This window comes from Trachurus japonicus, chromosome 1 (assembly GCF_045865225.1).
Source record: "Trachurus japonicus isolate A0001 chromosome 1, Traja_1.0".
Classification (NCBI taxonomy): Eukaryota; Metazoa; Chordata; class Actinopteri; order Carangiformes; family Carangidae; genus Trachurus; species Trachurus japonicus.
This window is the reverse complement of record NC_140907.1, coordinates 29,665,168-29,689,566: the sequence shown is the minus strand read 5'-3', so window position 1 is coordinate 29,689,566 and position 24,399 is coordinate 29,665,168. Positions and strand designations below refer to the sequence as shown.

Genomic DNA, 24,399 nt, shown 5'->3' with positions numbered 1-24,399 from the left:
CGTATGAGGATTAAACAGGAGTGTTGTTAACTGTATTTACATAAGACAAGATTTACTTCTCTTTCAAAGGCAAATGACAGAGATGACACAGTGAAGACAAACAAAAGATACAAACAAGTCACATCCTTCATGTTCAGGATGATTTATAAGCCTGATCTGTTTTCATTTTGTTGTCCACTGCACTGTTTTCTAACATCTAAAACATCTGGACTCTCAACAACCTTAAAGGGATAGTGCAACATTTTGGCAAATTGGCCCATTGCCATAATCCCTATAGTTTTAGGAGTAGGTTCATTACCTTTATTTGTCGGTGCAAGCTATTTTTAGAACGGCGGAGCAGAGCCGCGAGCTGCTCAGAGCTACAGTACGCTACGGAGGCTAATGGGATTTCTTAGTTTCCCTCATCAAACTCATCCAATACACAATCCAACAACTCCAAAACACTCTGGTGGACAAGCTGTGACCTGCACATTCACCACGCCATGAGATAATAACAGAACGTTATAAAACAGAGTTTTTTTTAGAGGTAAATGCAGAGACTGCTTGCCGAAAAACTGCCCCCGACGATTTTGCATGAATTTGCCTCGAAAACAACTCCGTCTCAAAACGTTCCATTATTATCTCATAGCGTGGTGAATGTGCAGGTCACAACTTGTCCGCGAGAGCGTTTTGGAGTTGTTGGATTGTGTATTTGATGAGGGAAACCAAGAAATCCATAGCTCTGAGCAGCTCACGGCTCTGCTCCGCCATTCTAAAAACAGCTTGCACCGACAATTGAATGTAACGAAACTACTCCTAAAACTATAGGGATTATGTCAATGGGCTAATTTGCCACAATGTTGAACTATCCCTTTAAGAATCACTTAGTGCATTAGCATTCATAGTTACTGTGCTATAAACAGTGATGCCATGAGCCCCTGGACGAAGCAGGTCTGCGGCTAAACGCTTGCGTAGGAGACGGCGAAGAGTGGGAGTTCAAACAAACAGCTTCATTTTCCACTTTCTGTATCTAAAGATATTTATTTTCTGTGTAACCTGTGACTGCGGTGACTGCTCTGCCAAAAATCTTCTCTGCAGAGGCTACGGGGTAATACAGTGGAGTTATGAGCATCAAACTGCCTACCTGCTTTATTTCCCAGTGTGCTCTCTCTTCGCACTGATGCACTGTACGCAGCACATAGATCACTGAACAAAGCTTTTTTCTTGTTCTCTGATGTAAACGGATCTGTCAGAGCAGGACTGACAAGTGGAAACTCTCTTTCCAAACCAACATAAATAATTTCACTTTGCTCGAAGCAACGAAATCATTCGTTAGCTGTTGGAAACATGTAAAGAACGAATCCTATATATATATTGCTGTATCAAATGCAAACAATTACAGTTTTACTGAATATTTTATAAACTGAAGTCGATAATGAAAAAGACTGGAAAGAGAAATATTTTAATAAATGTTTCATTATATCGATGCTGTTATGATAGCCCAACAAGATTCACAGCAGCAGTGTATGTATCCAGCAGCCTGACACAAGAATTACATAACATATAATAAGTGGTAAATACAGATGGATGTTGGCAACGAAAAGAAAATTGGAAGCTAATACTGAAACAGAAATGAGAATGTCGTTTCCTGAAAACATGATTTCCTTCTTTTGTTCCTTTGTTTGCCTCAGACTCTAAGGTTTCAGTAAATGAGAAGAGTCTATCTTAGCTTAATGCCAATATAGGAAGACACATACTGTACACACACAAACAGGAACACCAACACACAGGAAAGCACACAAACACACACGCAGGCAGGCATGCACATATACACACCAATCTGAGCTCTTGATTACTGGCTAAATTAGATTCCATATGCCCCCAAGCGACGGTTGCCAAATAAACTACAGGCGTGGGGGCGGGGGGCAAGAGGCGGAGGAGGAGGAGGAGGAGGAGGAGAAAGGGGATATGAAGATGGGAAATGGTGAAGGACATAGAGAGGAACACAGAGAAAACAAAAAAGGGTGGACGGGCGATCGTTGCCTTCAGCGTATGGGGAAAAAAGGCAACATGGACGGAGGGTGGAAGGAAAAAAAAGCCTCACACGCTTATAAATAACGCTTTGTATAATTTAAAAGGAACAGAGGGATTGAGGTTTCCAAAAATGAGAAGCAGAGGATGTGTATATTTATATCAAACCATTTCAACTGGACTGCGCAAACACACACACACACACACGTCACAGCCACATAAAAGTCCTGGTTTATTTTCTTCCTGCGTAGATCTTTTGAAGTTCTACATCAGCGTATGGCGAGTTTATTCAAGGATGCGTCTGTATGTGTGCGCTGTGGTAAACAGCGAGAGAAAATGGGAACGAGAGCCAGATAGTGTGAGACAGATATGTAGATTAGAGCTGTAAACCCGGTGCACACACACACACACACATATATGCACACACACGTACAAAAAAGAGAAGGAAGGTCCTCAAAATGCAGCCAACAGCTACATTCTGTCAAACAGTGAAAAACTCTTTCAAACACACTTCCTTAAAATTAGGTCAAGCGAACGAAAATGAGAATGATTTGGCCGTGGAACTCACATTTCACTTTTTTTTTTTTGGGGATGCCTGGACTGAGCCGAGGGGCAGAGATTTAATTGACTGCTCAATGGCAAAAAACAAAGAAAGTGCGTTTCTCTTTGACATTAAAGCACATCATTTTCACAGCGAGCCAAGAAGTAGCATAATATTCATTACGCTGGTTGAACCCTCATCAATAATTGAACCGAAAAGGATATAATATGGAAAAGGGCCATATCCTTGTTAGGGATGGGAACAGACTCTGAGCGCTAACCAGGTCCAGGTGCTAAATGATTAAAGACTAGATCGTCGATAAGCTCCGACATTATCGGTTCTGCTCTCTGTACTGGGAAAATTAAGAAGAGATTTCCAATTTATTATTGCTACATAACATTTATCTTGTGCCTTTTATCTCAGCAGCTCTGTTTCTGAGTAAGACTTGAGTCGATGATTGTATTTTCACCTTTATAAATCCTCTCTGTGGAGGAGGAGGTGGGGGTGCAGCAGCGCTCCCTGCTTTTTAGAGAACTACATGTTCAAATCTCTGGTTACGCTCGTTTCCGCCTGTGCAACAAATCTTTAGCTATGTAAGGTTAAAAAAAAAAACACAAGCAGTTTGGGCGTCCTGGTGGCTCAGTCCTCGCTGCAGCAGCCACGGGTTTGAGTCCAACTCGTGGTCATTGTGTTGTGTGCACGTCATCCTCTCTTTCTCTCTCTCCACAGCTTCCCTGTCAACTCTCACTGTCCCTGTCACATCAAAAGGCGGAAAATAAATAAACCACGAGAAAACTGTCAGAAGTCCAGCGTATACAAATGCAGAAATGCACAGTTTGTGACCCCAGTAGCTTATTTTTGATGCGTCGTTGCCCCAGGTGTCTGTATGCATGATGGAGTAAAAACCAAACCATACAAACATACAGACTTGGTTTTTGCAGTTTGCTACTAAAGCCTACATAAGAAAATTAATTCTGTTCATTTGTCTATATTATTCAGTATGGTTAACTCCCTTAACTCCTGTTAAGATCTTAACAATTCCTACTCTCCATCTATTTTACCGCACTTGCAGGAAACAATGGTACAAAAGGAAGAGAAATATATAAGATCCAGATCCACTGAAATATAAAACATGAAATCTAAAGATTTTCTCCGATAAAATGGAGCAAAGTAATAATTAGCTTTGGCTGCATATGTATGTCTGCATGCCACAAGAGGAAGCGGTGCACTATGTGGTTATAAATTATAATTCAGTTGACTGCTGCAACAACAGAGAACAGCCAAATTGCCCGGGTTTCAAAGTGGATGTAAGCAAACTGCTTAATATTACATTGTTTTAGTTGGCCTATTTTGTGTTAGTGTGTGTGAGTGTGTGTGTGTGTGTGCGTATATGGAGCATACTATTCAACACAGTATTTACAGTGCAGCAAGGTGGAGTGCCATTTTAAGTGCCCGAGGCTACGAATCTCTTATTCATAGAACAACAATAACAACACATCTAATGCCAGGGAGCAGAGGCTGTTTTTAAAGAGAGCATGAGGCAGAGGAGGAGAGCAACAGAGCAAGAGATCAAGAACATGAGAAAGAGAGAGGGTGGAGGGGGGGTAGAGCGAGATAGAGGGACAGTGTAAAAAAAAAAACAGAGAGAAAGCGGAGGGGGAGAAGGGGGTGGGGGCGGGTAGGGTCTAAGTCCAGGGAACAATGTCTGTTTTTAACTCAGCTGAACAAATCGCTCTGAAACATCCATTTATATACTCAACACAGCACTGACCACAGGGGAGACGTGAGTCACTGATGGAGCAGGTGACACAGCATCGGTGAGCGAGTGTGCATGAGTGCGGGAGCAGAGGGGCACTATCAGGAGATAATGAAGACAAAACGCACACGCGCACACCCTTAAAAACCACATGAACCGATAGAGGGAGGCTGAACGGACGGACGGAGGAGAGACGGAGGAGAGGCCTCTCTCACTGAGGCATTGTTATTATTATCAACAACAGACCACGGCTCATTTTCTTGGTTGGCTTCTTTCAGCCTCTCTCCTTAAGATCTGTCCTGAAGGAACCACAGATGCATTTAAAGGACCAGTTCATCCAAATTACAATCACATAATGGCACCGCATGCATGCATGGCCGTACAGATTTTGATATTCATCTCTGGGCTGTGTGTCGATTCATGCCCGACACGGCTGAGGTGAAAAACATTACTACGGGGTAGCAGTAAGCCTAGCTCTGTAGCAGGCAGCAAGGTCTATGGATCTAACTATCGACTGTCGAGGTCCAGCGCTTCACGTGAAGAAATGTAGCCCTTTGTTAAATTCATAACAATTTACAGATATGTTTCAAAGGAAAAAAATAAAAACAAACACTCACCTTGCTCTTAAGAATCAATATTACATTTCTTACCATCTATCCTTGGATTCATGAAAACCCAGAAATGCCCTACTTCATTAGAAGATGATCCATTGCCTTGAACAGTCTCTCTCCTATTCCTCTAAAAAAATATGTTCAATCACAAATATTTCCCTTTATTTCAATGTTTAGATCTGAAATAATTATTTCATATTTGTGTTTAGTTGCTGCCTTTGTGTAGACCACCAGTAGACGTCTACAGTTTTCCAATTACAACCATGTCTTCTGTTATCAAACCTAGACTGGTCATCCCTAGAGCGCTCATATTTTCTATTATGTATGCTGTGAGCAGCAAACGCAAAAATGAATTCACAATCTCAAAAATCTATGCATCTTTTAAAAATATATATAAATAGCAATAATACAGTAATAGTTGCAGTCTCAAAACACCTTTGTCTTCATATTGGGTCCATATATCCCTCTGTGGACTTTCCTATGGCAAAAGTGCATCAAGCTGTGTACGACGATCAATAAAGCAAACACTGATAACAACAGCAGTGCCATGTCCATTATAAAATATTTACAGCAAATACAAACTGAGGCCTGATCTGGGATGAGGAGGCTACAATGAACACAGGGCAGCTTCTAAACAGACGACTCAGGGCACCTCTGTTCATAAGACAATAAACTACTATGGATTAAGTTGAGTAGTTTAATGTGTGTTTTTTTTTTCCTGCAGTGGGAACAGTTTGATGAGAGGGAATCAAATAAACAGCCCAGGCAGATCAAGAGTGGTAGCTGAAGAGAAACAACATCCACTCTGCACTGAGAAAGTTTTGTTTGGTAATGTGCTTATCCCTATACAGCTTAGTTCAGGATACACATATCTGAGAAAGATCCGCAGTTAAGCTTAGATACACATGCAAAGCACAAGTGTATCTAAGCTCAACTAAGGACTAGGATGCGTTGTTATTTTGAGCTGCAGTGAGAAGAGGCAGGCCGACGTGGGCTGATCACATCTGGGACAAAAAGCAGGGAAAACAAGGCGTCAAGGTTACCTTCGAGTTCCCTGGTGTAAACTGCAAACAGGCGCAGGCCTTAAATATCACCAACATGTCACTGTGGCCAGAGGAGCCAACAGCAAAGATAAGTTACAGCATTTCTCTGCTGAGCAGCCTCAGGTTCATGTCTTCAGTTGGTTTCGCTGACACTGTGATGCTGAATCCCCAAATGAACAAAAAGGTCAGAGACAAAAGACTAAGGGACGGTGCACACGAATACGGGTTTGAGAGTATCTGCAAAAGTATTATAATGTTTTGGTGTTTCATTCGCATGTAAACTGTGTTTTAGGAGGCTAAAACAGGGTGGGTTAAATTCAAAATGCATGGTTATAGACAACCAAAACTTGTTTGTTTGTTTTAAAGGTTGATGTCACAGCGCCTGAAACGCACCCATTAAAGGGGAACTATACAAATCTGGTCTCTTGTCTGTTTTGCTAACCCTCCTCTCCTCCATGTGCATTTGCTTTCAACGAAGCCGGTGAAAAATCAATCCATGGAGCGGTGGGTAACGGTATTTATCATATATGATGTGCAGCAGAGACGAGAGCTGGGACACCGGGGTCGGAGGCTCTGATCTTGCAAAGTTGGTTCAGACAAGAGAGGCTAGGTGAAAGGCAGAGAGCCTCAATTCTCCCTGTAACAAGTTACAATTCATTTATTTAACCATCACTATTATTCTGAAGCTGTTTCATCAAGGTAAAAATGTAGCAGAGTTCAGGTAAAAATCCTGCATAGTTCCTCTTTAAATCGCCAGTAATCAATATGTTTGGACTGGCACGACCTCCAGTCAATGTTCTTGTGTTTAGTCAAGTTATAATGTTTGGTATTTGTACACAGCGCACCAGCTTTCCACTTCTCCTCCATTTTCGGTGTATTTGTGTGGCAGCGTTACAGCGCCAAAAACAGATTAGTTATCATATCAGTTATTGTAATCTTATGGCAACTGCAGAAGTAAATTTGTTTATTTGGAAGAAGATGCAAATGAGATCATGAATGAATGAGAGGGGGGGGGAAACAACACGATTAGTTGACTAAAGGCAAAACCTGACGAATCAGATTCAACTATGAAAATTCTTAGTCAAGGACAGCCCTGGTACACAGACATTTCAGTGCCGTTTTTATGGAAAACTTTGAGAATTAACAAGAAATGTGGAGAAGGCCTCATTTTGGATGGACTGCTGAGTTGACTTCCTTCTCCCTAACAAGCTGACTGAGGTAGAGGAGCAGCTGGTAGAGATGAAGAGCTTGCTTTTCTCACCATGTGGTATTAGCTCCAGAATCTCTGGTAACTCTCTCCTACAGAGACCTGAGCCTCGGGGACGACTGTGGTTACGTGAGCGGAGGGTGAGGTCGTGCCCAGAGAGCATGAAGGCAAAGGTCTGCAGAGGAGCAGCATCTTGGACCATGGATCACTGAGCTCCTCGGTCTCCTCCTCCTCCTCCTCCTCCTCCCTCCCTCTTACTGTAGTGTCTCGTCTTTTCAACATGGAGCCCAGAGCTGAGATGAAGACTCCCTCAGGAACAACTGGAATGTGAAACCCGTCATCCTCTTCCTCCTCAGACTAGACTGTCACACTGGACCATCTCACCTGTATGAACCCAGCACTGTTGTGACCTTTCTGGAGTCTTTCAGCTGGTAATTGGACTCACATGTGCTTGTTGCCGTTTGCCCTGCACAAGCCTGATGGGTTTTCTACCTGATACAGCCAAAAGGGAGCAGATGTGATTTATATACTGAAGAACAGATTATAACTTTTTACAGGTATAAAAGAGATGATTTGAATATTCCACTAAGTATTTTCCAGGAAAAAAAAATGCAGGAAGAAACCGTCCTTTTGGAAGCAAAAAGAAAAATCCTGTTTAATCAAACGTCTTGCACAATAACTGTCATTACTGACATTTCTCTCTCAAATTGCATCTTACACTGAGCAGTCTAGAGGGGGATGAGGCACTCGCCTCAGACGTCCTGAGTCATTTCACTGATTTACGGGATAAAAAAGCGAGCGGCGCAGCCATCATCTCTTCTGCTCAAAAGTCAGAAAGCTGTTATCAATTTTTTACTCTTCCCACCAATGCACAAAACTCCTTATATGGCAGACGTGGGATGCGATGTGAAGACGCACAGTATGGAGGCTCAGCTCAGTCGATCATATATTCACAACGCTGAGACACAAGCTTCGTGGTGATAAGAGAACGCTCGCAGGAGTTCAATACGAAAAAAAAAATGTTTAAGCCTGATGGTGTAGAAGACATCAACAACACAGAGACACTTCCTTCCTGCCCCATCCATCAGCTGATATCAAGATCAACCTGAGCTTAACCGAGATCCTCTTCAGCTTTACACAGTTTGGGCCTAAGCCACATGTATATAACTCAATAAAAGTGACAAAAAAAGAAGTACAGGGGAAAAGAAGAGGAGTGTGTGTTTCCTTATATGGTAAAATATTCTCATTATAAAAGATATCTGGTTACTTTATTTGAAAAAAGTCATATCATTAGTGGATAGTGGAGGAGATGTCGCAACTAGCCAATAGAAGAGATCGGTATCAGGCCCCCGGCCCAGGGATAATTTAATGGATTGTATTGGCTAAAGTAAGGCAGATCAAAATCCAGTCCCATCATTACTGTACTCTCTCTCTACACTCGTGTTGCAGCTGCTTTTAAATGCAACCAGGTTGTCCTGTGCAGCATCTAATGTGCACAATACATCCCAAAAAAACATCTGGTCTGACATCTGGTTGAAAATATTGATCACTTTTGTGTTCGCACAGTATAGACAAGGTTCCTTCAAGGAAATTGGTAATCAAAGTGGTGCAAGTTCTTGTCACGAGGGGGTTGTTGTTCTGTCGTGTCGTCTTAGGTTTCAACAGCTGTAAATCTGACCAACGTTATGAAGAGCAAAAATATCCAACAAAAAAAATTAAAATATCATTTGTGGCATCATTTGCCACGGTGCCAAAATAAATCTCATTCTCAGTATGAGGTTTATATTTTCATTCTCAATACTGGAAAGACAAAAAAAATAAAAAGATGTCAACATTGCCTCAGCCCCGGGGGGTTGATTGCTTTAAACATTTAGTCGTGTCTTCAGATGATTTCATTACTGAAATTGTTTTCAGGATTTCAAGACTAATAATACACAAAAATACTTGATTAAAAGCCGTATTTAGGTCAAATTGCACATGAAATGAATGTTACATCTCTACCACAACAACACAGCACCTTACCTGGACAACAAATGTGACCTACTCAGGTTAAACTGTCAACAGCACTATGTCTCTTTTTTTTCTAACTGGGAATTATGTCCAAACATAATGTTGCTATGGCCACATCAGCACATGCACAACAGAGAGCTAACGTTGATGCAACCCCCTTGCAACGGCTACAATTATCTCTGTCTAGACACTGACATGACAGCGAGAGCACAAAGACAAAGCACAGCAGTATTAAGTCCATCAGTGCAGCTGTTCTGGTCCGCAGTGCAACGAATAAAAAAAAAAAACGGAGCCAAACCAGAGGAGAGGTTGTGGAGCATGGACTCGTATAAAACTCCTGAGTCTCATGTTTTACAAGCTAACCTCAACTCCACTGTGTTTTTTTACGAGGACATGATGATCATGTCATGTCTCAGCAGAAGGAACACGGGGTCCAAACCACAGAGGGGCTGCTTAAAATAAGACACAACACGGCTCTTGACAGGTTCTGAAATCCTGTCTGCAATTAACATTATTGTTGTTAATAATGAGACAGGATTGAACACCGTGGGCTTTCAGCAATGGCCTTGTCAGACAAATCTCTTTACTATAATGGAAATCCCTTCCCAAAAAAAGAAAATTCAATAAAACTTGATCGTCAAGAATATTCTTCTCCAATCTACTTTGTCTCCATTTTCACCTACAAAGCAATAATGTTGTCAAGTCTATGTTTTGTTTCACTCCATCTATAAATGATAAATGGTTATACTAGTTAACTCATTTATAAAAGTCGTTACATTTACTGTTCTGGTGGAAGAAAGATGCGGTGAATAGGACATAATGTGTTTATGTTTCTGCTGTCACCAACAATGAATGTTTGGAGTAAATAGAGAGTTAGATAATTCTGCAAATAAAACTATGTTGCGAAATCTTGCAGTTGTAAAAATCAAAGAAAGCTGGATAACCTACTGACCTGACTTCACCATCCAGGATAAAGACCAACACTGAACTAGGGGTGTAACGATACATCGATTCAATGATCAACCAGTCAATAGCACTGATCCTACATGAAAACATTGATCAGAAATTGATACATATTTGTTGGGCGCTTTTATTTTGAAAATCCCCTGGTTTTCCCCATCTGTTTCCAGCCTAAGCAGCTAGAAAAAAAGGTCATCTACTGTCGTCCCTCTCGGGAATAATTCAGCAGTGTAGAAATATTGATATGATATTTAGTTGCTTTTTGTGGTTTAATCAGGAATGAAAGTGATTGAAATCATATATATATTGTCACATATTGATCACTGACTTGTGTGATATCTACAAATATCGAATTGTTGTCCATTGAATCGATTTTTACTCCCTGGCTTTCAACTCTGCATGAGACTCTGCTCTTGTTTTAGTGTTTTACGGTTTGCTTTTATTTATTGTTTTATTGTTTCTAATTGCTTTTAAAAACAATGAAACAACTACTCTACTGTCTGTTTTATTTATTTTATTGCCTTTAATTGTTTTATGTCTCTATGTACAGTACTTTGTTTTCAACTACGGTTGTTTTAAAGTGCTATATAAATAAAGTTGAGTTGAGATAAAATATCGTATTGTAACTTGTGATTTACACCCCTGCAGTACATTGGACTGAAGTTATTGTCAAGAATATGCTTGAATTGAGTTGCTGTTATACATGACGAGGTGATTTAGAGGTAAAAATGTCAACTGTAAATACACGTTAGATTTGAAGTACAGAGGTTGGAAAATCTGAATTTCCCAGGAGTGCCTCCTGACAGGAGCGCTGGTGAGGATGATTGAGCCCGAGTCCGCGGAGCGCAGTCTCATTACACTGGTAATCTGAGTGGTTGACAGTCACACTAGTCAGTATGATCTAAATATAAAGACAGGGTGGAAATGACGGCTTCTGCCACAGGAATGTAAAGCGCAAGTTGATATAATGAAAATCCTACTGTCAATTTATCGGAGCTTTCGGTTCTGTAAGTCGCTCAGGCCCGTTCGCTCAGCTCATTCATTTCTCCTCACAAATGCTTCCCTGTTCAGTCGCTCATCTCCGCCGCCCGGGCCTGATGTAGAGGTCTCTTGGTGTGCATTAGACCACGGAGGAGTCATAAAAATTAACTCCTAAGAACTGACCTGATCCATTGACCGTGCAACCTTGAAACCTGCGTGCACACACACACACACACACACACCTCCGCACTGGGTTGTCAATTGCCTTAAAAGTGGCGGTCATGCTTGAGAGCACATGGATTTCATTCACCCCACAGCTAAATGGAACCAACACGCTTGCCCACACACATTTCATTAAAGCGCCCTGCTAGACTTAGTTTGGCACAGTATGAGTCAGGGGAGTTAGAGGACCTGACTGAGATGAAACACACACACACGCGTTCACACACACACACACACACACATATACGGAGCCAACGCCTGAAAAGGGTACTACATTTATTACGCCGCTGTCCTCGCCCAAACTGTTCTGTCCATCCTAATCCCTTCAACAAATAAAAAGGAGGACTTTAAATCAGCCACAGGTTTCTACAAGTTTTCTATTGGACGCTGGCGCTGGAGTCACACCTGGGTCCAATTGTGTTTGAAAAACTGTCAGAAATGGGAAGTGTTTTGTGTGAATCAATCTAGCGCCGTCATACAGACGAGGCTCCTCTGCCCTTAGGGTTATTAAATTGGTTCCTTTGTGCCAGACGAGTGAATCCATCACAGGAAACAGTCGGAGGGAAATTTTCGCCGTCTCACCTGTAGGTTGTGTCTCTCCAGTCTCATCTCCAGGACGTTGTTCTGCTCCTCCAAACGCAGACGCTCTGCCTCCAAATCTTCAATTTTCTGCCTGGAAAAGAAAAAAAAACATGCACACACACTCACTTGTTTGTAATTAATACCCACCACCACGTAAAACAGCCACTACGCATATTGTTGACTCCATAGGTTAATCCCTTGAGAGGTTATGGCCGTTCCTCCTCATGTGAGGGGCCGGCTGCGTTAATCCACCCCGGGTAGAGACATGAATCTTTCATGTGCCAGGGTTTTTGTGATGTGTGCGCTAAACTACCTGAGTATGCTGACTTCTTCCTTGGTGGCTGAAAAGCTGCCGTCAGCTGCTGAGGCCTGCTGCTTCTTCAGAGCCTCCATCTCCAGCTCCACCTGGGACAAACAAAAAGAAAAGAAGACGATGGGCCTGTTGCATGAATGGCGGCCGGCCCGGCCCACCTTTTGGCCATGTGCCTGGCAAAAACCCTTTTTGCCTGCAGATAAATCCTGAGGACTCTCTTCCAGTGCGCTGCTATCTTTTCGGGACAGATATCCAGACAAACAGATATATCCTTTATACACCATTACACTGACTCATTTTCCCATTTCTATTTCACAGTGCCCTTGTTTTTTTTTGGTTTTTTCTTTCTTCCCCCCTCCCTCTAGTCCTTGTTTTTAGTCCGCCTGTGTCTTGGTTACTTTTCTCTCTGATCTCGTTCTCCTCTCTGCAATTATCCCTCATTTCCATTTGCACACCCATTTGCCTCTCTGTCTGACTGCATCTGTCCGTCTCTCGGCTCATCCTCACTCCCAGTCTTCCCAAGACGAATAAGTAATTACTGCTATACCAGACAGGTGGATTTCACACGTCAATACTCATTGCCATGGCTATGTTGATGTCTCCCTGGCAACAAGGAGCCATGAAAAGGGGAGAGATCGTCGAACGAGTGGTGAAGACATAAAAACAGAGTCACAGAAAATGTTTTAAGGGGCCTGGTCACGCCTGTCAACTCTTTGTTTTATCCTGGTTTTATGTCATATTTTGAAATGTGTCAATTGTTTTGTGTCTTTTCAATACATTTCACATATAATTTCTTCTATTTTATTTCATTTTTACTATTTAATGTCACTCACAGGCCACATTATCTTGATATTGTAACCTGGAAATGATAGTTTAAACACTCTGTCCCCATTAATGTCACTTGAGGACTCAAATACATGTTCACTGTAGCTCCTAAATAAGACTGCCCCTTTGAAAAGGGTTGCAGGACCAACACAGAGGCATTAAAGCATCTATGACTCACAGTGAGGAACAGCACATCTGCTGAGATAACAGGCGCAACTAAAAAGGTACTTGAGACTGCAAACTTGAGTAAAAGAAAAGATGTGATAGAAATAGAAGCAAAGAAAAAGTTTACTTAAGCAAAAACTTTCCAGCGCTCTTAGCGAGTAAAACTCTTGATGCTGAACTCTTCGCGACTACTAAGTGAACATCTGTTAATGCTAATGGTGGCAAAACTTAACATGTAGCACCTTTAATGTTAATGGATGAGTTACAATGTGTGTGACTGTTTTGATGTCACTAATGGCCCCACAGAATTAATATATTTAAATTTTCGCACTCTTGTTTGTTGTTTTTTGGGGTTTATGGTCAAATACGTCCAACACGCTGCATCGATTCTTCCGTATGACACAGACAGAAGCTCTACCAACACCATGCGTGGGAGTTTGTGTGTTAGTGTAAGTGTTTACTAACTGTTTGTAGCTGCAGTTTGAGCGCTCCGGTCTCTTCTTGGGCTTTGGACAGCTGGGCCTGAGATGACAGACGAGACAAAAGAAGGGGGGAAGTTAGAGAAGAAAAATGAATTTCTGTCCTTTCCTTCCTGATTCACAGTATTGACACACAGAGCAGCAGCAGGCACAGCCATACATTAACCAAAGACTGCAGTTCATTCAGGATCTGAAACACTGACACACCGGCCGGCCGAACAGCTTTCTTCTTCTTTTTTTTCTTTTTAACTCCAGTGTTGCTCACGATTCCCCCGTGAGCCACTGCAGCACTTTTATCACTCCATCAGTTTTAACTTGCCCACTAATTAAGAACACTGATTGTGTGGACAGGGAGCAGCTGAGCGTCACACATTTGCAGTGTCATTAGCTATGTGCAAAGTACCAGCCGACAACATGCACACTAAACCGGCCGACAACTTTAAATTCAATTAGAAATGTAATTGAATTCAAGAGTATTTTCATAACAATACATTTGGGTATATTGAGGGCAAAGTTTGAAATCTGTTGTGTATATAGAGCGATTCGGCGACGTCACCGGAAATCGAACGGCCGCCATTACTGCGGTGACAACTCACAGTCAGGCAGCTGTTGGCTCTGTGCGCGAAGCGGGCATTTGAATGCAAGTGGACCTTTTCTCTTCCCTTTCTCTTCTGCGAACATGTCCAGGAAGGCTGGGAGGACATGTGCCGTCCTCGACTGCTCTAATATCAGCAAAACACAGCCCCTTACTTCAGGAGGAGTGTCCGTGTTTAGACCGTAACGTTACGTACAGCGTGTCAACAGCAGCAGCAGCAGCAGCAGCCGCCAGCGATGCAGTCACAGCTGACCTGTACAACCTGGCTAGTTACCCTCCCTTCTCACCGTTACCTTCACATCGTGTGGACAGTCTGTGAATGTCTCACTGATCCCTTCAATATGATGTGATCATGGTCGTCTAAAAGCCGGTGTAAAATATGTCCGACCCATCCGGAGCTCAGGTAATTTTGACCATAAATCAGAGACCTGTAATTGACGTTTTTTCTGATCATCGGAGGCCAGCTGGTCAATAAAATATTCTTGAATATCTAAAACAAAGCAAAAGTTGTTGTTGTTTTTATAATCTTATTCATGTAGCCTGTCCACATGATTAAATATCCCGCTGCTGGCTTGCTAACGTCAGCACGCATAACGTACCGGTATGTTATATCGTTTATGATACAGTCTCTTATCTCCCTGTTACTCTAATCTTTCCTGCTAATCGCTCAAACAAATGATTAATTACTAAATGAATATTGGTATTCATGTAAGATACCTTAATCAGTTACTGGGGGGCACTAAACATCACAAATGCAGCCTATTTATGATGCTGTCATAGAGAATCAGTTTACTATGACTGACACATGTCACCGCAGCAATGGCGCCGCCGCAAGATGGCGGCATACACAAAACGTTCTCCGAATCGCTCTATAGAGGACATAAGAGGCTGCTATAAATACAGGTATATATGTGCACTACCTCCATCTCTGCATTGTGGCTCTGTGTCTTCTGCAGTATGTCCTCTGCTTCTCTGAGCCGCTTGCTGAGTTGAGGAGAGTATTCGGTTGGCGCCAGCTCGTTGTCGTAGGACTCCAGTATAGCTCGCATCCCATCACGCTCCTGTAACACACACACATTAAAGGGATAGTTCAACATTTTGGTAAATTGGCCCATTGCCATAATCCCTATAGTCTTAGCAGTAGGTTTGTTGCCTTTAATTGTCGGTGTAAATTATATTTGGAACGGCGGAGCAGAGCCGTGAGCTGCTGAGAGCTACGCTACAGAGGCTAATGGGATTTCTTGGTTTCCCTCATCAAACTCATCAAATACACAATCCAACAACTCCAAAACGCTCTGGTGGACAAGTTGTGACCTGCACATTCACCACGCTATGAGATAATAACAGAACGTACGAGACAGAGTTGTTTACATAGGGATTATGGCAATGGGCCAATTTACCAAAATGTTGAACTATCCCTTTAACATAACCATACCAAATGAAAATCCAGCCCTATACACATACATGTGCATATGCACATTTAAATGCAATGGAGAAAGAAGGAAGTCATGACATTACAGAATTTTGCGCCATCAGATGTGTAATGTCTGTGTTTATGTACGTGACTAAATTAGGAAGGTTTAAAGCTCTTTGATGTTTTTTCGGATTTCTCCCGTGTTACTTATGTACGGCTGTTTGGTGTTGGTAATATGACAGGCAAAATGCCTTTGTAAATGAGGAACAAAGTATGAGGCAGCTGTGCGTTTCACATCCGAGCTGCGACAAGAGAGGCTCAGGGTTCTGGTCATGCTCATTTGCATTTCTCTCCTCATGTAATAATCAAATCAAAGACAAACATCTCTGTAGACGAAGAATAAAGAATAAATCAAAACATTAAATCAGTGAGTCATGACAGAGCAATGTCTTTGCAAACAAAGCAATATAACATCATGCCGTTTCATCTCTCTTCTCTGAGATGGGATCCTTTAAAAATTCACATTTTTCTCCTTCGTAACACTGGAATGAAAAGAAAAGACGGCGACGTGCCCTCGACGCTGCTGCTCACTCTCTGTCCAGTAAATCAACACACCAAGTGGTTGTTTCTCTTGGCCAAGAGAGGATCAGAACCTCTTAAAGCCAACATCTTCACAAGTGTCACTCAGGCTGACACGCCGTCTCCAAATAGCACACGAGTCTCTGTCAGTCCGTGTCTCTGTGCTTGACGTGTGAGTGTTCATTCTCACACACACAGACACACACACACACACAAAAACATGCATGGCTTGGAACAGTTTCCCAAATAACAAACAAACATCTAAAGGAAAGTCAGACATGTGTGTTGGATTGAGGGTGACGGAGCAAGAAAACAGCAAATGGCAGCCGACTCTGCACGCCACGAACATTATAATTATGTAAATGCCCCTGAATCATGTGACTTTTTTTTTTCTGGTGTCGAAGCTTTATCTCAACTTGATCAAACTAATCTGCACGAACTCATAAAAGTGACAAATTCATGTAAAAACACAGGGAAGCTAAAACTTTTTTTTTCTGTCTAAATCACATTAGAACCTTTTAACCAGTAATTATTAATTACCAAGTTTAATTCATGTGTTAGGTTTGAAAAGCTGCTCTAGTTGCCAGGTGACAAGATGAAGAACAATCTGTTTAAAAACCCATTTATCAACGCGCATTCACTGTCACTGTCAGGACAGTTAAAAGGATGCACCCACCCTCCCTTCCCTTCACTGCACTGCACTGATCCACTATTATGTATTATGAAGTGAGGCGGGCGGCATTTCGTGGCAATCAGGCTTTTAATAAACACCTGACAAACAAACAGGCTACTTAGAGGAGGAGCATCCTTGAATTTTTGAAGGTCATTAAAAGCTCAAGAGTCTATTATTAACAGGGCTAATTAACAGGGTAAGACAAGACATTCAGGTTCAAGTCAGGTGACAGATACCAGAAATATGTAAATACCACTGTGGACGACTGTTGATTTAAAGGGATAGTTCAACATTTTGGCCAATTGGCCCATTGCCATAATCCCTATAGTTTTAAGAGTAGGTTCGTTACCTTTAATTGTCGGTGCAAGCTGTTTTTAGAACGGCGGAGCATAGCCGCGAGCTGCTCAGAGCTACGCTACGGAGGCTCATGGGATTTCTTGGTTTCCTCCATCAAACTCATCAAATACACAATCCAACAACTCCAAAACGCTCTGGTGGACAAGTTGTGACCTGCACATCCACCACGTTATGAGATAATAACGTAACGTTACGAGACAGAGTTGTTTTCAAATGCAGAGACTGCTTGCCGGAAACCTGCACCGACAATTAAAGGTAATGAACCTACTGCTATGACTACAGAGATTATGGCAATGGGCCAATTTGCCAAAATGTTGAATTATCCCTTTAATGTTCACTGTCTGTTTTTACAATGGCTCAATAGCACCTTGTAATTCCCGGACGTACAGGTCTATGAATAATGGGCTGTCAGATTAAACTAACCATGATTACCCTAATCAGATTCAGTCTGTGATTAGCCAGATCCAAACCAACATAATCCATTTTAAGATGACTGAGCTGAGTTTCTTAAAAAAAAAAAAAACCCTACTAAATGCTAAATCTTACTTAATTCCAGTTTATTTGTTTTGGCATTGAAGCGGCGTCAGTTGTCACACGACATTACACAACTGCCTAATGCGTAGACCCTGTGAGAACCGTTAAAAGGAGACGAGAAGAAGAAAGGCACGTCAGGAAGACAGAAGTACAAACAGAGAGAGGTACAAACACGTTTAGAGGTCAGTGTGTGTCAGTATGAGTGTGTGGTGTGTGTGTGTGTGTGTGTGCTACCTTTCCTAAACAGCAGGCCCTTTGGCTATTTACTGTCTATTACTGTGCAATGAAATTCACTCAATCTAAATCAAAAATCTGTCCTCTCGTCTCCGATAAAAACTCTCATTTAAAAAAAAAAACACACACACAAACAATCAGGGAGCAGGAGGACAGATTGATAAAACTATCATTACCGTTTTCATCATCTTCTTCTTTTTTTTTGTTTTTTTTTAAATTGCTTTTATGTCAACTGTTTTTATCTAATGCATGAAGAGGTGACTGGGCCTCTAATGGATCAGCGCGTGTGTCCCACTAAAGTGTATCAGAAACAAAACATCCAAACAGCAGCAGAAGGAGGAGGAAGAAGGAGTCTTACAGCAGAGACGGATGGATTCATTCCTGAGGAGGCTGGAGAAACCTGCAGTGTGTGTGTGTGTCTGTATATAATAAAATACACTCTCCCCTCCAACTGCTGTCAAGGTGCAGCTGAGCAAGGCAGTTGAAGGCGTCTTATTTGTATAGGTGTAATAATATTTTCAGGATTTGTTGGTTGCTGTCTTCTGTAAACACACTGTTCAAAGTTGGCCCCTCCTCCTGCAGCTCAACAAGAGAGCAAGAGAGTGAATGGAGAGAGAAAGAGAGAGAGAGGGCGGCTGTGATGATTCACAGCTCAGTGTTTCACAGTGGTTCAGACCATAAAGTATGAATGCATTACAGACTGTAAATAAAGATGGATGGAGCCACCGTGACGTCACCCACTGGGTTCTGATGAGCAGTTTGGATGCAGAGCGGCGAGCTGCTCCGGTCGTCAGCGTGTTGGTATAGCGCCTGACCCTGCCCGACTCCTGGCTAATACTAAACTGTGCAAATGGCACCGACTGACCAGATGCAGCAGCCCAGAACACAGCGAGACAACCACAAAATAGGATCACACAGGGCGGACGACAGGGTGTCTGCTGCCAAACACACTCAGAAGTGACACAGATTTTTTGTTTCTTTACAGAAACAGTATATTAATTCCCTTGAGCAGAAGAGAAATGTGGAGATCTGTTTATCTTAGCGCTCAAACAATTATAGCTGATCAATACAAGAAAAACTCGGACTCCATCACATCTATTGTATTAGGATACTCTAGTTTTCTAAGTTGCACACGTACAAAATGAACACACTGACTGAATGCAGTTTCCTGTCGAACAGCTGGTAGATTGATAGAGAAGTGTCTTTCTAAACACGTCCTCTGAGCAGCTCCAGGTTTTCAGTGTGAGCTGCTGTCGATAAATGACAAGACCAGATCGACATTGCCGTTGCTTTGAAGATGTTTGATGTTGAACTCAAAACTTTTTTTTTTTTTCCAACTGGTCAGTAAACAGCTCATGTAGCCAGGCTATAACTTAGCTTAACATTTAAAAATGAAAATACAATTTAACAGAGTAAACAAGCCACAAGCCAAACATATATAGTTGTCTCTTGATTAAAAGTCACAGTGACGTCATCTCAGTGTGCCGATTTTGATTTTCATCACGCTGCATCAGCACCTGATCACTAATATCAGCTCTGAGTGGGGGGTTAGGTTTGTCTAACTTGCTGTTCAGAAACAATATGTTCAGAAAAATCGTTCCTGAATAAAAGAGAGTAGTTTAAACACAAAAAACAGAGAATTCAACAGCAACTACAACGGACCATTATTCCCACCCACTGAAAGCTTGGTGGGGTGCAAATGGTTGAGTGGGTTCTCTGCCAAAACAGTCATATTTCCATCAGGCCTTTAGCTCTGCTTAGTTATGGTGGCGGCTCAGTGTGTGTGTGTGTGTGTGTGTGTGCGTGTGCGTGTGCGCGTGTGTGCGTTTGTGTGTTTGTGATTTGTGTACTAAGAGACTGAGCTTGTTGACCTAGGGAATTACACACACTGAGAAATCAATAGCGCAGGAAGGTCTAGTCCAGAACTGCAGAGAGTGGAGGGAGAGGGGGAGTCTGGGGGGGTCAAGACGGACAGATAGAGCAGTCACATGACGTCCATCGACCAAACAGAGGGAGACAGACGAGGGTAAAGGGAGATTAGGAATGCAGCGCTGGGCCTTGAGATGCAGACATCTACTAGGCTCTTTCAATGTTCACAGGGAGAGAGAGACGACTGGTGGAGGCGACAACAGCTGCTGGTGTGTGTTTGTGTGTGTGAGTAGGGATGGCGGGTACCGGATCCGGTACTTTTATTGGTACCGACCAAATTCTCACCTAAGGACCGAGTATCGATTTACGTGAAGTCAAACGGTGCCACATTTAGTACCTGAACGCACCTTCAAGTCACGTGCGTCAGTGAGAGTGGATAGGCTGGTCTATGGGAGGGTCTGTCTGATGCAAATATTATACTATACTGTACCTCTTACACTCACTCTCTCTTTTGCTCTCGTCCGTCATTTGAAATGAGCAGCGCTACCAAAAGAGCAGTAGGCTACCGCCAGCCCGTCGTTTTAAATCCCTGACTGAAAAACAGCCGTCATTTAAAAATGAAACGGACTGTTATGAGAATCGGTACCGTAAAATATTGGTACCGCTTCTCGTCGCAACAGTACCGTTTAAGTTAGTCCTCCTCATGTAATGAGAACACATCTAAACGAGGACAAAGTCTCCTCTTGTCAATACGTGAATATTCCCCGGTTCTCATCAAAGTCGTCACCTTGCAGAATTTGTGCTGCGTTTCAATTGTTTTTGTATTTAACCTACAGAGTTTCACACAGAACTTTCCGATGGCTGCAGCCAGAGTCTTTACATGTTTCTCATTCTGCCAGAGTAAAAAGAGAACATTTACATTTTTTCAGACAAGATGAACTATTCAATTTTTTTTCATTGAATGACTATTTGATTATTCGAAAATCATTTACCATCCCTAAAACATAAAATACTCTTAAAGGCTGAGGAGTTGTGATGTTTTTTGACTATTTGTTTTGACAAAATAACTTTAATTACCACACATACACACAAAAAGTACTGAAAACAGGTACCAAGTATCGGTACCGTATCGATTCAAACGTGAAAGGTGCCCATCCCTGTGTGTGAGTGTGGTGTCGTCAGCGTTCGGGCACCTTTGTCAGCAGCAGCACTCTCTTCTGCAGTCGTCGGACCAGAGCTTCCTGCGTCTCCCTCTTCTTCTGCTCCTCCAGGGTCTTGCTCCGCTGCTGGGACGTCTCGGCCCGGAGCTCGGCCTGCGAGCGCTCCACGCCCCGCACGCTGGAAGACCAGGAAAACAACGGAAAACGAGCCGATTAGCACCGAGTGTTCAGACAAATCAGTTTTGAATAACAACACCGAGCGCTTCCCACACAACTGTCCAGAAATGTTTTTTTGCAGAAGCGTTTTTGTGCCAGGTCTGATCAATAGGACAATTATTAATCTTGAGGACAATAATTACTCCACAAGCTCCCTTCACCTCACCCTCTGCCTCCCCCACCCACCCCCCCTTCTGCCGTTTGTAATATTTCATAATGAGCTCCATACGCTCGGCAGAAGAGAGACGCTCGTTGGCTAATGAAAGCTTTCTTAGCAGGGCTGAGCTGCAGCATGAATACACCAGAGCAAGCGCCGCTCGCCTCCTTATAGACATCACCTCTGCCTAAACAGGACGAGTTTAATTAGTGAGTTCCCTCTCTCTCACTCACAATCTCTCTCTCACACTCTCTCGCTCACACACCAGTGGTTACTGTCAGGAGTGCTATCAGAATCAGGACCAGTTTAATTAACTTTGTGACAATTAAGGACTTCTCAGAGATACGCTCTAATAGATACATGGGGGGAAAGAGGCATGAAGGCAGACGGAGTGAGAGAAAAAAGGTTTGAAGGCAGAGAGAGAGAGAGAGGGAGGGGGGATTGTGAGAAAGAGAGGGAGTGTGTGTTACCGGCTGTTGAGTGTGTAGTTCTGCTCTTTCAGAGCAATTTCTCTCTGCTGGATCTGAATCACCTCCCTGGACAGATCCTCTGGTTTCCTACAGACAGACATAGCACAGAGCAGTTAGCATACACACACATATGTCCACACACACACACTTGCATAGCAGAATAAAAAAAATCGATACGACTGCGAAAGCAAAAAGGATGAAGAATAGATGAAAACGACAGCGTTTACATATTCTTTTGTTACTCGGCCAGTGGGGAGCTGGGAAATAAAACGACAGGAGCAGCAGAGGGAGAGATGAGAGGAGGATAGTGGGCTAAATACTGGCCGCGGCTCCACAAAACAAACTCACTCCATGGGAGAGATTGACAGATTACAATGAGCACAAACACACAATGGGAAGGCCTCAACACAAACGGTCGCACAGCACAGACTCAGAGGCGGAAACGCACAACATGACCTCCAAACTGTAAAACCCTGTGTGTGTGCAGCCGTGAGTCTGAAAGACTTCTGCTGCCACCTACCTAGCAGCTAGAACCACACACCTGAGAGCTGATGCAGGAAACATCATGGGGTTAGTTAGTTTGATGCTTCCAAGGGAAAATTTAAAGGGATAGTTCAACATTTTTGGCAAATTCTCCTATTGCCATAATCCCTATAGTCATAGCAGTAGGTTCATTACCTTTAATTATCGGTGCATGTTGTTTTGAGATCGGCGGGGCAGAGACGTGAGCTGCTCAGTGAACACAATGGAGGTGAACGGTACAGGTCCCCTGTCCCTCATCAAACTCATCAAATACACAATCCAACAACTCCTCAACGCTCTGGTGGACAAGTTGTGACCTGCACATTCACCACGCAATGAAATAATCATAAAATAATAATAAACATTTCGAGGCAAATGCAGCCGGAACTACATTCTCGACACGGCTGCTGGGCGGAGTGATTTAAAAAGCACAACTAGTTCAGAGTATTTGCTTCATGTGTCGTAATGTTACATAATTAAACATGATTATTTCATAGCATGGTGAATGTGCAGGTCACAACTGCCCCGCAGATCTCAAAACAACATGCACCGATAATTAAAGGTAATGAACCTACCGCTATGACTATAGGGATCATGGCAATAGGTGAATTTGCCAAAATGTTGAACTATCCCTTTATGTGATCAAACCTGAGCTTTCGCCGCTAGACGGTCGGCGGCGGTAACCTGAGAGCCGACCTGGTGCTTTGACAGTCTAATAAGTGAGTGGTGTGACAAATTAGGTGTACGGAGGGAAAAGCGCTGAGCAGTCAAGGTTAACGTCAAGGTTGGAAAACCAGAGAATGCCCGTTTGAAAGTTGTCCGGCGTGGATTTATCGCCGCTTCCTTTGAGCCAGGTGGTGCCTCTCAGGTATGGAAATAATCTTATGACTAAAATATGAGTTCATGAATCATACGATGGAATCACTGTGCTACTCAAAGTAGGTAATTCCACATTGCCCCGAGCACAGAGGGATTAGCCTCCGCCTGAGCTGCTGTGAGAGGCTGCTCTTCTGTCGGCGTTTAGTTGGGTTTTTTGTTTTTTTGGGGGGAAGGGAGTTTGTGTTTTTGCGTAGACGATGGACTGGACTTGATGCTGCAAACAGTGGGACTCTGCGGGTGTAAATTACTGGACGAGATGTCATGAACAAGTCTTCAAGTGTGACCCTGTTAAGAGTAAACACACTGTCAGGGTTGGTGCAGTTTTCAGCACACACTTCAGTGAGTAGAGGAGCACAGTCCAGGGCCTTGTTGTCAAAGTGGTGTGTGTGTGTGTGTTCAACTTTGGGAAACAAACGAATAAAAAGGAGGCCACTCAGAAAACTAAACGCACAACTCCACTCTTACTGCTGTTTGCTTTTCAGACACGAGGAGATTGTGTTTTCTTTTTGAGACTTGACATCCACAATCATCTCAGAGTGAAACTCAGGCTACGTTATGATGTTAATGTTCGTATGCATCAGGGGCTGTCCACAGACACACACAGCTCAAACCTTTGCCAATTTAAAGACAATGTCTAACTTGGTTTCCCATGAATGTGGTGACTTATAACGTATAGTATTAAATCAATGTCTATTTTAATTTCCCCCGCCAGGTTTATGCCTGTAACCATGCTGATAATGAAGTGCTGCTTGCTGTGTGGAAGAGCTGCTCCGTTTGGTTTCTCACAGTCAATGAGAGAGATGTGTTTTTTTGTGATGACAATTTTGTTTGCAAAACTTGTAGATACTAAAGTAGCTACAAAATAATAATCTATGTATCAATCATCGGTTCATTATTAATTATTTTTAAATCATTTGACTGATTATAAAATGTCACAAAAAGTCAGAAAATTGTTCATCACAGTTCATCACATTTCCAAATTTTTCCATTCACTTGTCAAAAAACCAAAGATATTTGGTGTTGAATGATATGTCA

The 24,399-nt window shown here is 42.6% G+C and overlaps 1 protein-coding gene across 1 annotated transcript in view; it reads right to left on the bottom strand.

Annotated features, from left to right (window-relative positions):
* The window catches only part of mad1l1 (mitotic arrest deficient 1 like 1), a 70,989-nt gene that overhangs the window by 39,121 nt on the left and 7,469 nt on the right, over positions 1-24,399 (bottom strand). The window contains exons 10-15 of the mRNA XM_085784442.1: positions 21,964-22,050; positions 21,154-21,298; positions 15,221-15,361; positions 13,692-13,748; positions 12,237-12,328; positions 11,924-12,014 (exon numbers count right to left, since the gene is read on the bottom strand). Of these exons, the coding sequence (XP_085640568.1) occupies positions 11,924-12,014; positions 12,237-12,328; positions 13,692-13,748; positions 15,221-15,361; positions 21,154-21,298; positions 21,964-22,050 (613 nt within the window). The remainder of the gene's footprint in view (positions 1-11,923; positions 12,015-12,236; positions 12,329-13,691; positions 13,749-15,220; positions 15,362-21,153; positions 21,299-21,963; positions 22,051-24,399) is intronic.